The sequence below is a fragment of the Hibiscus syriacus genome, unplaced genomic scaffold, assembly GCF_006381635.1.
Source record: "Hibiscus syriacus cultivar Baekdansim isolate YM2019G1 unplaced genomic scaffold, ASM638163v2 tig00009009_pilon, whole genome shotgun sequence".
In the NCBI taxonomy this organism is placed as follows: domain Eukaryota; kingdom Viridiplantae; phylum Streptophyta; class Magnoliopsida; order Malvales; family Malvaceae; genus Hibiscus; species Hibiscus syriacus.
The window spans coordinates 2,090,148-2,106,044 of record NW_024062181.1 but is presented as its reverse complement, the minus strand read 5'-3'; the positions used below and the strand labels follow the sequence as shown (position 1 = coordinate 2,106,044).

The 15,897-nt window shown below is 34.3% G+C and overlaps 2 protein-coding genes across 3 annotated transcripts; one reads left to right on the top strand and one right to left on the bottom strand.

The window, feature by feature from the left end:
- The first annotated feature begins 326 nt into the window (after positions 1–326).
- LOC120202992 (receptor-like protein 35) lies at positions 327–15,549 on the top strand. Of its 2 annotated transcripts, none has more exons than XM_039203369.1 (2): positions 327–929; positions 15,397–15,549. In XM_039203369.1, exons 1-2 carry the CDS (start codon positions 629–631, stop codon positions 15,522–15,524), a joined length of 429 nt encoding a protein of 142 aa, XP_039059300.1. In that variant the 5' UTR covers positions 327–628; the 3' UTR covers positions 15,525–15,549. The 2 variants fall into 2 exon arrangements, with proteins under 2 accessions (XP_039059300.1, XP_039059301.1); XM_039203370.1 differs by lacking the exon at positions 15,397–15,549 and adding an exon at positions 1,009–1,185.
- On the bottom strand, positions 4,353–5,927 carry LOC120202991 (B-box zinc finger protein 22-like). The gene is made up of 2 exons (XM_039203368.1): positions 5,627–5,927; positions 4,353–4,952 (listed from the first exon to the last, which is right to left on the bottom strand). The coding sequence occupies exons 1-2, from the start codon at positions 5,801–5,803 to the stop codon at positions 4,488–4,490; spliced, it is 642 nt and encodes a 213-aa protein (XP_039059299.1). The 5' UTR covers positions 5,804–5,927; the 3' UTR covers positions 4,353–4,487.
- Positions 15,550–15,897: the final 348 nt, after the last annotated feature.

The following is a 15,897-nucleotide window of genomic DNA, read 5'->3' as shown; positions in this document are numbered from 1 at the left end:
CACATTTATGATATTAAACATGGATAGATACTTTGTTTTTTTTTTTAATGTAAATGCCAAAGACCTTGACTTAAAACAACCAACACCTAGGGGATTGGGAAAGGACACCTAATGGTGACAGCATCGCACTTGAAATCAAGCAGACATTGGGACCATGTTATTTAAAAAAGAAAGAGAGGCCTGTGATCCCTAGCTGCTGCTCAATCAATGTATTAGCAAGTTGCAACGACCTTGACTAACACAATTAATCATTTATACGACCATTTCCAAAACAATTTAATGCGAAGTCTCAATTCTATGCTATATGTTGTGCCTTTACCAAAGAATACCATTCTAACTCAGCTGTTTCTCTGTTCATGATTTGCATTATACTCACACCCAACCTTAAGGAAAAAACTCCCTTCCTTGCTCCTCTTATGTCTCTGTTGCTATTTGCAATCTTTAGGGATACTTTGTCTGCCAACATCACCACTGATGAATCCGCCCTTTTAGCATTAAATCCCATATAACTCATGATCCACACAATCTCTTGGCAACCAATTGGTCCACTTCTATCTCTATTTGTACTTGGATTGGTGTCACATGTGGGTCCAAACACCATAGAATCACTGCTCTGGATTTGTCAAGTATGGATCTCACAGGCACCATACCATCTCACTTGGGAAATTTATCTTTCCTTTCCTCGCTCGACGTTCGTCACAATAGTTTTCATGGTGCTTTACCAATTGAGTTAACCAATTTGCGTCGGCTGAAGTATTTGAACTTTGGTAACAACAACTTCGATGGAGAAATCCCATCATGGTTTGGTTACTTTCATGAACTTCAAGACTTGTGGTTGTACGATAACAGCTTCACTGGAGTTATCCCATCCACCGTAGGCAATTTGTCAAAACTAGAAACGTTGAGCTTGTATGAAAACAGTCTCAAAGGTCAGATTCCTATGACTTGAAATATACTCTCATTACTAAAAAAAAGAAGTTGATTTTACAGCTATCAATCTCATTGCAGGTCATCTACCATCAGGAATGTTTGACAACCTTTCGAAATTGCAAGTACTCGACTTAAAAGAAATCAAATTTCAGGTAGAATTCCAAATAATGTATTCAATTGTAAAGAATTGACGATGTTATCATTGTATAGCAACTCTTTTGAGGGAAGTATTCCTATAGAAATAGGAAATTTGAACTAAGCTCGAATTCTTGTATCTCAGTTACAACAATCTCAAAGGTAAACAATTACTTATTTTTACTTTCAGATGCTTTTTATTATTTTTCAACATTTTTCAACAAATTGGTTCTAAATGATATGTAGGGCAGGTCGTATTCCTTCCTCGATCTTCAACATTTCCTCTTTGCAACATATTGCATTAGGACAACAAAACAAATTCTCTATTTCTCTCTCCTCCAATACGTTTGATTACCTTCCTCGATTAATTTATCTTGATTTGGGTGGATGTCAACTTTCTGGAAAACTTCCAATGAGCTTATTCAAATGCAAAGAGTTAGAATATATATATATTTTGGTCATAATCATTTGGAGGGGACTGTGCCATTAGAAATTTCAAATTTAACTTCACTAGACTTTCATCATTGAAGGAAACAACTTCTCAGGTAAGCTAAATGACTCGTTTAATTTTTTTTAATTTAATTTTTATGAACAATTGTTTAGATATTGAAGTATGATAATCGTTGTCAATATTATGTCTCAAACCTTCGATGGATGAACTTTTATTTGCCACTAAATTTATAAAATTGAGTTACTATTTGGAGCTTCATAAATGGTAAAAAAAATTGAATAGTATTTTCATGTTTAGAAAAAGAAAGAAAAGAAACAGATTCTCTAGTGCTGAACAAAGAAATTAAGGGTTTGCTAGAAAAAATATTAATAAATTTCTACCGTATTTTTGACATATTTGATTTTACATTTCAGGTGAAATTCCATATGTTATTGGAAACATTATTTCTCTTAAGAAGATTGACCTTTCTGGTAACAATTTAAAAGGTATAATATTATACTTATTTTGTATTTTCTTGTACAATTTTCCTTTTTGCTTGACAATAAAAGTTCACATTTAAGAATAAAAGAAAAGAAATGGAAAATAGATCCCTATAGTGCTCAACAAAGAGTTAGAAAATTATAAATAACTTTTGACGAATTTAATTACATGTTTCAGGTGAAATTTCATCGGTTATTGGAACTCTGACTTCTCTCGTATACATAGATCTTTCTAATAACAATTTCTCAGGTCAAATAAAAAAAGTGAATAACTTCTCATGTTCAGAAAATATTAATAAATTTGATACATTTAATTATATTTTCAGGTCAAATATCGATTATTGGAAATCTTACTTCTCTTGAGGTGATTGACCTTTATGATAACAACTTTAAAGGTATAATCTCTTTTGATAATCTCTTTTGTAACAACTATATAAGTATAATCCCATATTTCATTCTCTAAAATTTTAATCATAAAATCATGACAACATATTGTGAGAAAACGACTGAATTTGAGAATGCTTAAATGTTTGCTTCTTGGTCATAACAACCTCAATGGTAAATAGTTGCTATTTCTATTTTATTTGTTTTTTTATTATTTAATTTATATGAACAATTGTTTTAAGGGTAAACTACATTGATAGTCATTGAACTTTTAGAGTGCCTTCACTTTAGTCACCGAACTTTTAAAACTTTATTGCAGTCACTAAACTTTTAATTCTCTTTCATTATGGTCTCTGTCATTAAGAAATATTGATGTCTCACTTCTTCTCCAAACAAAACCCTAAGTTTCAAAAAATTTAGCCACCACGAAGGCCAAATTTTTTACGATCAAATTGATGGTTAGTGAATTCCAATGGTGGAATGATTCGTTTGACCAAAGGATTAACATAGTTAGGTTTTAAGTATATGATTGTTGACAGTGACAAATCAGAAAGTTTTAATTTTAGTTTCTCATGGGTCATCGCCTCCTTCCATCGTCGTTTTTGTCGGTGATCAGTGGTTTTTTATCAACAAGATCACTACACTACTCTTCTTCTTCTTCTTCTTTGTTTCTTTCTTTCAGTTTAAAATCGTCGAAAAGCCTTCTAATCTCCTTAAATTTGGTGACGAGGAGCGGTGGCTAAGGGTTCCCAAATTTAGGGGGAAATGAGGTTGAATCACGGGGAGGGAGGGGTTTTCTGGTTTAAGGTAAATAAAAACTCGAATATAAAACGAATAATATACATAACTGATTATTTTTAACATAAATAGGGTCTAGGTCGGCTGGTAGGGTCTAGGTTGGCTATACCCTAGGTAATGGGTTCAAGCAGGCCAGCCCCTACTCTCTCCCTTTTTTTATTTTAACAGACAGACAAAGATGGGGAAATTATGGTGTTGGTCCCTAAATTTTAAAAATTTTCAACTTTAGTACATATATTTTTAAAAATTTGCAGTTTAGTCTGAAAAAAAAACAATTAATTAATTTTAAAGAAATTTTTGGGGTGTGACAGGGAGAATAGATCGTGCTGATGCAACTACAGCACTGAATCCACATCATTCCACAAGCGTTATTTTTTTCAACCACAGCGAGTGGTGAAATGTTCACTCTGTGTTTTTGTGGCTGTATACATATAATAAGGGCAGAAATCTTCTTCCAGTACCAAGTGCTATTTCTCTCTGTGTTAGTAGTATAGGTACTTTTTTCCCCTTCAACTTCAAAGTATCTTCTTAATGTTCTGCCGAAAACATGCAATTCTAAAACAGTTGTAAGTTCAATGATTTTTTGCACGATAGTTGCTAAATTTTCAGTGTTTATATGGGACCGACGAAGGATATGGAACAAGAAGTAAAAACAAAATACAAAAATTTGCAGTACATCATCGATCAAGTTGCATAGTCCATTCCATAACTAAAGATCCAAAATGCTAACAACCATTGAAAGCACACACCGAACTGTACGAGTCAAGTCCGAACTAATTAACATTGGCATTGAAGAACATAGTAAAATAATTGATTGTCTAACCAACAGAATAGAACTTAGATATTCATTGGTGCCATTCTACCAACTAAATTAACTTTGACAAGGTCCAATATAGCAGCTAATTAACGTAAACTAATCCAACCAACAATACTATTTCATGCAGCAAACCTAGATATCTAGCTCAAGTAGCAAGAAGGTTATCTAGCCAAGTCGAATCTCGAGCAATCATTATGAGCATGAGGTCCTAGATGTGATTTTACTTCCAAGTGACTGAAGCATCACTATATTTTCTTGGGTTTCAAGACATGCAAATCGCCACAAAAGCTTCATTCATGCATGCATGCTTTAACTCACTCATGCCAACAGGGAACTGCATGCGTGAGAGAGAGGAAGGTCGACCTAATGTGTGGATTATTTAATTACCATCCTAGTAAAAGTAACTTTTGTACAATGTAAGTAAACACATGATCCGCAGAAAGACATATAAGGTTAAGAACATGGATGGCCTCCATTCTACATAAGAAAAACATTAAATATAGAACCAAAACCGAGATGACAAGCCTACCTTAGATAACTCGTTATCCATGTAACGAAAGCTTTGATTAAGGTCAGTTAGCCCAAGTAAATCGTCCACTTGCCATGGTTGAATGATTCCAGCCGTAGAACCCCCACCATATGACATTTTTTCCGGCACACTGTTCTCAACTCCAACAGTTGATGGAAGAACCTTGTTGTATTCGCTTGTAAATGCCATAGGAGCCCAGCTTTTAGACGTAGAATTGGATTTGGTTCCCGAGGTTTTTTCATTACAAGGTGATTTAACATTGGAAGAAGATCCAACATGGTCAGTTGATGTTTCAAGACCAACCTTTACTCCAGTAAGCACAAATCTTTGGTGACTAGAGACATAAGGATTTGCTGTATGTATAGTAATATCACTTTTTCTGCAGAGTAGAGCTCGATCTTGCAAACAAAAGAAAAACCCAGATGCTTCCTGTCAAAACAGTGATTGATTTTGTCAACATTAATTGATTGTTAGATATGTCAAAAACTAATATAATTATATAACAACATAAACACCATCATAATACGAGAAATTCATGAACAGGACACTATAATTATAGATATAATACCCTTAAAAACAGTCATAAAATGAGAAAAGTTCATGAACAGTACATAAATGCACGAAACAGATACAATTGTTATTTTTAAGGAAGAAAATAGAAATCAATCCTAAATTATAGTCCCAAAAGCAACAATCGAAAAATCGAATTTTAGAACTCAAAACGGCCTCGGAGTATTTTCTCCCTAGAGATTGCGGTTTCGAGCAACATCTGTATTGTGTGTGTCCATTGTTCATGGTTAATAAGGATCATGAACATTAACTACCTTGTAATCACCTCTTAGTATTAAAATACAAATTGAATTTTAGCTCGTTCTTAGAATTTCATGAAAGTAAAGATCTTCAAATTCAAACGACGATAGGCTTCCCCCAATTTATTTTCTCGCTTCTCTCAGTATAAACCATAATTTCCCTTGGTAATTAACCTAAATCAAATAAAGAAAATCGAATTCAATCCAAACTCCACCTTACCTCTCAGATAAAACTCTGGCCTTTAAAACAACTATAAGCATAAAGGGAAAAACATCCAGGGGAAATTAAAGTACCTGGCAAAAGTCACATTTAGGCATGTGAGAAGAAGAGAGGGGAACACGATGATGTTTGCTGGCCAACTTGTTCGCGGCGTGGACTTTCTCGTGGCACTCCAAACACAGCGCCGCCTCGTCGGAGCAGCACAGCACCTTCGCCTCCGCCACCTGGCACACGTTGCACTGTATCCTCATATTTCTATTTTTCTCTTCGTCTAATAAATTCCAAAATTTTCCAGATATATATTTCTTATTTGAAGAAATGGAGGGGTCTATTTCTGGTTTAAGGAAGCAGGAAAGTGAAGCCAGCTGAATTTGATTCTCTTAATTATTATTATTATTATTATTATTATAAAATTCTAGATTTATTTGAAGCAATGATTTGAGAATTGCCCACCTGGTAGATTCCAGATTCTATCTTTGACTCGGAAGACCAGACCGCTCTCTGCCTCGTCGGTTCCGACCGGTAAACAATATTTACTGCTTCATTTTAACTATTTTTTTGTTTGGTAAACTATATGAAAGTCCCCTTTGTTTTTAGTTTGACGGATTTTGGTCACCAATTTTATTAAGGCTACATGGTCCATAAAGTTATTGATCCATTAGATTTTAGTCTCTAACGTTATCAATCCATTTGATTTTAGTCATTCAACCGTTAACTCTCATTCGATTTTAATCCCTCAGGTCGGTTAATCAAACTATTCATATCGGATTTTCTATAGGTTTATCATGAGAGAAATCCTCTCAATTTAATTTACTTCATTCACAAACGTCAGAATTTGAAATCCTAACTTTACTTAAAGGATCTAATACTTTATCTCATTAAACTAATCGGTTGTTAATTCCATTTTAACTCATTTTATTAATATAATGACGTGGATAAAAATAAATGATGTTATATTAATTTAAAATACAATATATTTTTGAAGTAGTGTCGAAATATTATTTGATTGGTAGTAATTTAGGCTAAGCTATTACTTTTAACCCAAAGGTGATGTGTGAAATCGTGTTTTTGACAAGATTTAAAGAAAGATACTTAGATTGTGGTAATATCAATTTTTGCAGATAATTGGTTCTTGCAATTTTAATGGATAAATTTTTTTTTATAGTTTGCTAAGTTTGGATAAGGTTGTTTAAGTTAGACTATTGAATAATTTGAGGTGTTTTGAATATTATTATTCCTGTTGGATAAAGTTTTTTTTTTAGGAAAAATGACTTTAATATGTTATGGGGTAGTGGAGCATGCATTTATTTGTCAAGGGAGTGGTTATTTCAATGCCTTAGATAAAGATAGTGGGGTGCACATGGGTTCAAAGTGGGATTGGCATGCGGCTTCACAAGGCACAGTCTACGAATGGCCGATTGTGCCTAGTGTTGGGCTTTCGATCAAAGCCATTGACGAGAGCATTGGGGTTTTGGTTTCCAATATAGATGCCGATCATTGGCAGCCTAAGCCATCTTCCAACGGTCTAAGGCTTTTGGATAGTCTGAGTTCAGAGTTGTTATCAACAGTGGCAGAGGGGTCTTTGTCCAATTCTCCTGTAAGGAATATTTCTATTCATTCTAGTGAAAAGGTGCTGACCAATAGGATGAATAGGAAGCAGCAGAAATTTGGCTCGCTATTGGATATTCATGTTGAAAATTCAATATTAGCATAAATAAGTTCACACCTAAATTAATTTGATGTCATTGCTTACATCAATTTAGTATTGATGTCATTGCTTACATCAATTTAGTTAGGTGAAAATTAAGTATTTTTCTCATGTTTTAATTTCAATGTTTTAGATTATTTAGTGATTATTTTAATGAGTGGTTTAGATTGTTTCTTGTAACCTATAAATACTCTACTTGTATTTGAGTTTTATCATCCAACAATCAAAGCTTAATTATAAGCATTTGAAAGCTTTCTTAAGAGTTCTTCCATTTTGTAATTTTGTGAGATTATTCTAAAGAGAGTTTCTTCTTCTTCTTGATCAATTAGAGTTTTTACTCTATTTTGATTCAACAATTGGTATCAGAGCCATGTTTTTAAGGTCTCTTGAAATTCTAAGTATGCTCTGTGGCTGCAGTTTTTAACTGATCTTCCACATCAGAAAAGATTTCTTGAGATTATTGTCGGGGTTATTACAAACCTTGTGGAGCTTCTTTGTGTTTAGAGTAATTTAGTACTCTGCACGTTTGTTACTCAAGCTTGTTGGGTATAGTCAAAGTCTTACCGTTAAGATGGGTGATCTTCAAGTAGTTGGAGGAATCAAGAAGCTCAACAACAAAAGCTACAACACGTGGGCAACATGTATGGAGTCATACTTACAAGGTCAAGACCTTTGGGAGGTTATCGGTGGTGGTGAAGTTACACAACCGGCGGCAGAAGATGCCAATGACATCTTGCGAAAGTGGAAAATTAAAGCAGGCAAAGCAATGTTTGCTTTAAAGACCACAATTGAAGAATAAATGTTGGAGCACATCCGGGATGCTAAAACACCAAATGAAGCATGAGACACTTTTGTTACACTCTTTTCGAAGAGGAACGATACAAAATTGCAACTTCTCGAGAATGAACTTCTATCAATGGCGCAACGCGAAATGGTGGTTGCCTAATACTTTCATAAGGTGAAGTCAATATGTCGCGAAATTTTAGAATTAGATCTGACAGCTGCTATTGGGGAAGTCAGGATAAAAGTAATAATTGTCCATGGTTTGAGACCCAAATATCGAGGGTTTGTTGTCGCCGTATAGGGATGGCTGACACAACCATCGCTTGTTGAGTTTGAAAATTTGCTTGCAGGTCAAGAAGCCATGGCCAAGCAAATGGGAGGAGTCTCGCTGAAGGGTGAAGAGGAAGTGCTCTACACCAGTAAAAGTAGAGGCACTTTTCAACGGTATACTGGCAGTGGATCTAAAAAGGATGGTGACAAGGTGAAAAATTACAAAGGAAATGGAGGCCTTCATTCAGGGGGAGCTTCCAAGAATTGCGATAATAGTAGAAAGTTCGATGGCAAGTGTTACAACTGCGGGAAGATGGGCCACATGGCAAAAGACTGTTGGACCAAGAAAAATCCTATTGAAAGTAATACTGCTACTTCCAGTTCGAAGGAGAATAGTGAAGATGGTTGAGATGCTGAAGCGTTATTTGCTATGGAGGAAGAAGAATTAGTTTTCACAGTAACAACACCAGAAAATATTAACTATGAGAATGATTGGATCGTAGACTCAGGCTACTCAAATCACATGATGGGAGATATACAGAAGTTGTAAAACTTTTCTCAGTATAAGAGAAAAGGAGTTTCCACACGCAAAGGCAAAGAGGGTCATGGTGGGAAACGGGAATTGAGTCTGGTGGGCTTGAGAGCATCGTCGGTGTCCAAACATGGGGATGCCATGATGAGTTCGCAAAAAATGCTTGAGGCGGTGAAAACACACTAGGAGGAGCTAGATCTCGAGGTAAAGAGGCTCGATGATGGAGCCCAAGGCATGTTTGAGCGAGACAGTACGTTCACTCATGAAGATAAGGAGAGTCTTGATGGGGAACAAGAAGAGGAACTGACAGTCTACGAGACATTGGCTTACTTGATGGAAGGTTTTGCTTTCTATGCAGAGAGGCTTATCAAGTTGGAACAGGTCTCAACTTTATGGGAAAAGAGGGTCGGGAGACTTGAAAAAGCCGAGAATGAGGCCAAGGAGACCCAAGGTGTTGTGGAGTCCCGCCTTGATATATTGGAGTACTTGGAGGACAGATTCAAGGACGAGACGCAACGAGTTCTTAACGAGTTAGAGACTGTTCGAGGGAGTAATGCCTATGAAGCTGAGGTAGTGGCTATGAGAAACGAAATGGATGAGCTCAAGAGGGAGCTGCTCATATGCAAGGGAGCAATGAGTGAATAGGGTGCGCTCAAGACCTTCTTTGAAGGACTTAGACTAGGGGTGATGCTCGGGGGAGAGCAAGGTAATACCCAGAGACTTTCGGAGGCTATAGCTGTAGCCGAAAAGTTGTCTGAGCTTGCAGGTGACAAGCCAAGTAGCGATGTGTCGTCCATGCCCATGCCCAGAGATAGTGGCAATATTAGGAGAGACCGGGAAAAGGTATAGCGGGGAATTGGTAGAGGAAGCTCTTCCAATGGCCAAGGTAAGCCATCGACTGTTCGTAGCCAAGGAAAGCCATCGGGAAAGAATGGCAAGGGTAAGTCCGGTTCGAAGAAGAAGGCAAGCAAGGAAAAGCTAAAGTGTTACTTCTGTGATGGTCCTCATTTGATTAGAGGATGTCCCGAGAAGCGTCACCTTATAACCATCTTGAAGAGGATTGGAAAAGGAGAAGTAGCGGGAATTGGTGCGGCTGCAAGTGTTAAAGCTGCCAAGCCAGGGAAAATACTTGGTCCAATTGAGGGTGTTAATGCAATCAAGCAAGGAACGAGACGAAGTAAGGCTTTTGATTTTGAGGCAGTCAAACCCAAAGAAAAGTTTGAACATTTCCGTCGTCAGTTTGGCATGATTCAAAGAATGAAGGCTAACATTGAGGGGGAGTGTTGAAAATTCAATATTAGCCTAAATAAGTTCACACCTAAATTAATTTGATGTCATTGCTTACATCAATTTAGTATTGATGTCATTGCTTACATTAATTTAGTTAGGTGAAAATTAAGTATTTTTCTCATGTTTTAATTTCATTGGTTTAGTTATTTAGTGATTATTTTAATGAGTGGTTTAGATTGTTTCTTGTAACCTATAAATACCCTACTTGTATTTGAGTTTTATCATCCAACAATCAAAGCTTAATTATAAGCATTTGAAAGCTTTCTTAAGAGTTCTTCCCTTTTGCAATTTTGTGAGATTATTCTAAAGAGAGTTTTCTTCTTCTTCTTGATCAATTAGAGTTTTTACTCTATTTTGATTCAATAATTCAGGACAAAGTTCTGTCGAAAGCTGAGAAATTAAAAAGAAATCGTACGCTGAAGAGATTCAACTTGCTCAAATCTGATCTAAATTCCTCTTAATTATCTGGTACATTTCTATCAGATTCGGATTTGAAGAAAAGGTGGCTTACTTTTGTTGATAAGGAGTATCAGTGCCTTTAAGTTTGGTGCGTGATTGTCGGGGATTGCGTGAAGTTTAAGGTTGCGTTCTAGGAGATTTTTCACTGAATTTAAGATCAATGGCTCCTAAAGGATTGTTTATGTTATAATGCGTGCTGGTTTGAAGATCGAGGAGGTCATGGTGTTATGCAGTGATCAACAGTTTTGGTGATTCTATTTCCAGCTTCTGTTTTCGGATTGTCCCCTATGTTACTGTGTTCACCTGAATTTTGTTTTTTGATGTCCTTTTAGTTTCTAATTCTTCCTGCTATTTGGTATGTATGGGTGATTGTGTGAGTTTCGTTGTGGTTTGGGGTATGTAATTTTTGTTGCACTGTGGCATCATTGTATTGTTCTCTTCTACCTCTTGGTTCACTCTTTTTCCTCCAGCTAGGATTAGGGAGGTTTTTTAATGAGGTCCTTGAGGTGGTGTACTTTGCATTTGTTCTTAATACAAAGTACCCTCTTTCAAAAAAAATAATTGTAATGAAAATTAATTAAAAAATTAATGATTGTATTGCGAGTTTTATAAGTTCAATGATCAAAATACAAACACCCCAAAAGTTTGATGACCATTGATGTAATTTAAACTAATATTTACTAAATAAGTTTTGATATTTTCATTTATTCATTTTTAACGTCAAAGGATTGGATGTAAGTATAATTCTATCTAATTAATTAAATTAAATTAAATTATCATTTTAAGCATGTATTTGTATAAACTGATTAATTACATGTTCATGGTTGGTAATTTATCCAAATGGATAGACCTCTAAATGGGGCGTATTTAGGACTAGCTTTACCTAGGCCATAGACCCCATATCAAAAAAATAAAATTATATGTGAGTTTTGTTGAAAAGTTATATTGATTTTTTCTCGATTCACCCCACACACACACATATATATAATTGTTATTAAATTAAAAATTAAAAATTATATACACGTTATGTTAGATACATCTTTTATTATATTTATACTGACTTAACCGATAAGTTTTTTCTAGAATCGTATATGTCTTTGAATGACTTGTGCTATAATTGTAACACTCAACCACTAAAATAAATTGTATTTAATTTATGTTTGACTAAAATTATATTTAGATTAAATTATATACAGTACAAAATTATATTTGAGTTTTGATTGTAACACTTTATCATGAATTTATCACATGTATGTCTTTTATGTCACATTTATGATATTAAACATGGATAGATACTTTGTTTTTTTTTTTGGATGTAAATGCCAAAGACCTTGACTTAAAACAACCAACACCTAGGGGATCGGGAAAGGACACTTTTAATGGTGATAGCATCGCACTTGAAATCATGCAGACATTGGGACCATGTTATTTAAAAAAGAAAGAGAGGCTTGTGATCCCTAGCTGCTGCTCAATCAATGTATTAGCAAGTTGCAACGACCTTGACTAACACAATTAATCATTTATACGACCATTTCCAAAACAATTTAATGCGAAGTCTCAATTCTATGCTATAAGTTGTGCCTTTACCAAAGAATACCATTCTAACTCGGCTGTTTCTCTGTTCATGATTTGCATTATACTCACACCCAACCTTATGGCAAAAACCCCCTTCCTCCCTTCTCTTATGTTTCTGTTGCTATTTGCGATCTTTAGGGCTACTTTGTCTGCCAACATCACCACCGATGAATCCGCTCTTTTAGCCTTAAAATCCCATATAACTCATGATCCACACAATCTCTTAGCAACCAATTGGTCCGCTTCTATCTCTGTTTGTACTTGGATTGGTGTCACATGTGGGTCCAAACACCATAGAATCACTGCTCTGGATTTGTCAAGTATGGATCTCACAGGCACCATCCCATCTCACTTGGGAAATTTATCTTTCCTTTCCTCGCTCGACGTTCGTCACAATAGTTTTCATGGTGCTTTACCAATTGAGTTAACCAATTTGCGTCGGCTGAAGTATTTGAACTTTGGTAACAACAACTTCGATGGAGAAATCCCATCATGGTTTGGTTACTTTCATGAACTTCAAGACTTGTGGTTGTACGATAACAACTTCACTGGAGTTATCCCATCCACCATAGGCAATTTGTCCAAACTAGAAACGTTGAGCTTGTATGAAAACAGTCTCAAAGGTCAGATTCCTATGACTTGAACTATACTCTCATTAGTAAAAAAAAAAAAGTTGATTTTACAGCTATCAATCTCATTGCAGGTCATCTACCATCAGGAATATTTGACAGTATTTCTGAATTACAAGTACTCGACTTAGAAGGAAATCAAATTTCAGGTAGAATTCCAAATAATGTATTCAATTGTAAAGAATTAACGATGTTATCATTGTATAGCAACTCTTTTGAGGGAAGTATTCCTATAGAAATAGGAAATTTGACTAAGCTCGAATTCTTGTATCTCAGTTACAACAATCTCAAAGGTAAACAATCACTTATTTTTACTTTCAGATGCTTTTTATTATTTTTCAACATTTTCCAACAAATTGGTTCTAAATGATATGTAGGGCAGGTCGTATTCCTTCCTCGATCTTCAACATTTCCTCTTTGCAACATATTTCATTAGGACAACAAAACAAATTCTCTATTTCTCTCTCCTCCAATATGTTTGATTACCTTCCTCGATTAATTTATCTTGATTTGGGTGGATGTCAACTTTCTGGAAAAATTCCAACGAGCTTATTCAAATGCAAAGAGTTAGAATATATATATTTGGGTCATAATCATTTGGAGGGGACTGTGCCATTAGAAATTTCAAATTTAACTTCACTCGAGACTTTCATCATTGAAGGAAACAACTTCTCAGGTAAGCTAAATGACTCGTTTAATTTTTTTTTTAATTTAATTTTTATGAACAATTGTTTAGATATTGAAGTATGATAGCCGTTGTCAATATTATGTCTCAAACCTTCGATGGATGAACTTTTATTTGCCACTAAATTTATAAAATTGAGTTACTATTTGGAGCTTTCATAAATGGTAAAAAAATTGAATAGTATATTCATGTTTAGAAAAAGAAAGAAAAGAAACAGATTCTCTAGTGCTGAACAAAGAAATTAAGGGTTTGCTAGAAAAAAATATTAATAAATTTCTACCGTATTTTTGACATATTTGATTTTACATTTCAGGTGAAATTCCATATGTTATTGGAAACATTATTTCTCTTAAGAAGATTGACCTTTCTGGTAACAATTTAAAAGGTATAATATTATACTTATTTTGTATTTTCTTGTACAATTTTCCTTTTTGCTTGACAATAAAAGTTCACATTTAAGAATAAAAGAAAAGAAATGGAAAATAGATCCCTATAGTGCTCAACAAAGAGTTAGAAAATTATAAATAACTTTTGACGAATTTAATTACATGTTTCAGATGAAATTTCATCGGTTATTGGAACTCTGACTTCTCTCGTATACATAGATCTTTCTAATAACAATTTCTCAGGTCAAATAAAAAAAGTGAATAACTTCTCATGTTCAGAAAATATTAATAAATTTTGATACATTTAATTATATTTTCAGGTCAAATATCGATTATTGGAAATCTTACTTCTCTTGAGGTGATTGACCTTTATGATAACAACTTTAAAGGTATAATCTCTTTTGATAATCTCTTTTGTAACAACTATATAAGTATAATCCCATATTTCATTCTCTAAAATTTTAATCATAAAATCATGACAACATATTGTGAGAAAACGACTGAATTTGAGAATGCTTAAATGTTTGCTTCTTGGTCATAACAACCTCAATGGTAAATAGTTGCTATTTCTATTTTATTTGTTTTTTTATTATTTAATTTATATGAACAATTGTTTTAAGGGTAAACTACATTGATAGTCATTGAACTTTTAGAGTGCCTTCACTTTAGTCACCGAACTTTTAAAACTTTATTACAGTCACTAAACTTTTAATTCTCTTTCATTATGGTCTCTGTCATTAAGAAATATTGATGTCTCACTTCTTCTCCAAACAAAACCCTAAGTTTCAAAAAACTTAGCCACCACGAAGGCCAAATTTTTTACGATCAAATTGATGGTTAGTGAATTCCAATGGTGGAATGATTCGTTTGACCAAAGGATTAACATAGTTAGGTTTTAAGTATATGATTGTTGACAGTGACAAATCAGAAAGTTTTAATTTTAGTTTCTCATGGGTCATCGCCTCCTTCCATCGTCGTTTTTGTCGGTGATCAATGGTTTTTTATCAACAAGATCACTACACTACTCTTCTTCTTCTTTGTTTCTTTCTTTCAGTTTAAAATCGTCGAAAAGCCTTCTAATCTCCTTAAATTTCAATCAAATACCAATAGAAACTAAAAGCTAAATTATTTTGATTTGCCATTTTCAATAGTTGGATCAATTTAAAACCGAACTATGTTAATCCTCTTGCCAAATGGATTATTTTCGACGTTGTGATTGACAAACGACCGGTCCGATCACAAGAAATTTGGCCTTTACAGTGATGAACAAAATTGAAACTTAAGGTTTTGTTCAGGGAAGAAAACTTTAACGAGTCACATCAGTATTTCTTAACAACAACCAACAATAATGATAGTAACGGAAGCAAATTAAAAGTTTAGTGATTGTAATGCAAGTTTTATAAGTTTGGTGACTAAAGTGGATTCACCCTAAAACAATAGTGACTACCAGTGTAGCTATTACTCATATAACCATTTTTTCTACAAATTAGTTTAAGGCTCATATAACCTTGGCTATTTATTGTGCAGGTCCTATTCCTTCCTCAATCTTCAACATTTCTTCATTGCATCGAATTTCACTGGGACACAACAATCTCTTTGGTTATCTTTCCTCTAATATGTTTGATTATCTTCCTTCCTTGATTACTTCATCTTAACTTGGAAAGCTGTCAATTTTCTGGAATAATTCCAATGAGTTTATTCAAATGCAAAGAATTAAAATCTTTGTATTTGGGTGATAATTATTTGGAGGGGACTGTGCCATTAGAAATCTTAAATTTGACTTCACTCAAGTATTTCTCCATCGAAAATAATAAGTTCTCAGGTAAGCTAATTGACTCGTCCTACTTCAATAATTTGCTTAAATATAAAAAAATATTTGCCATTGAACTTTTTAAATTATATTGTTGTAAATAGTAATATTTTTTTTTATTTATAACAAATTATATAATGTTTCAGGCAAAATTCCATCAGTTATTGGAGACATGATTTCTCTCAAGATCATTAATCTTTACAATAACAACTTAACAG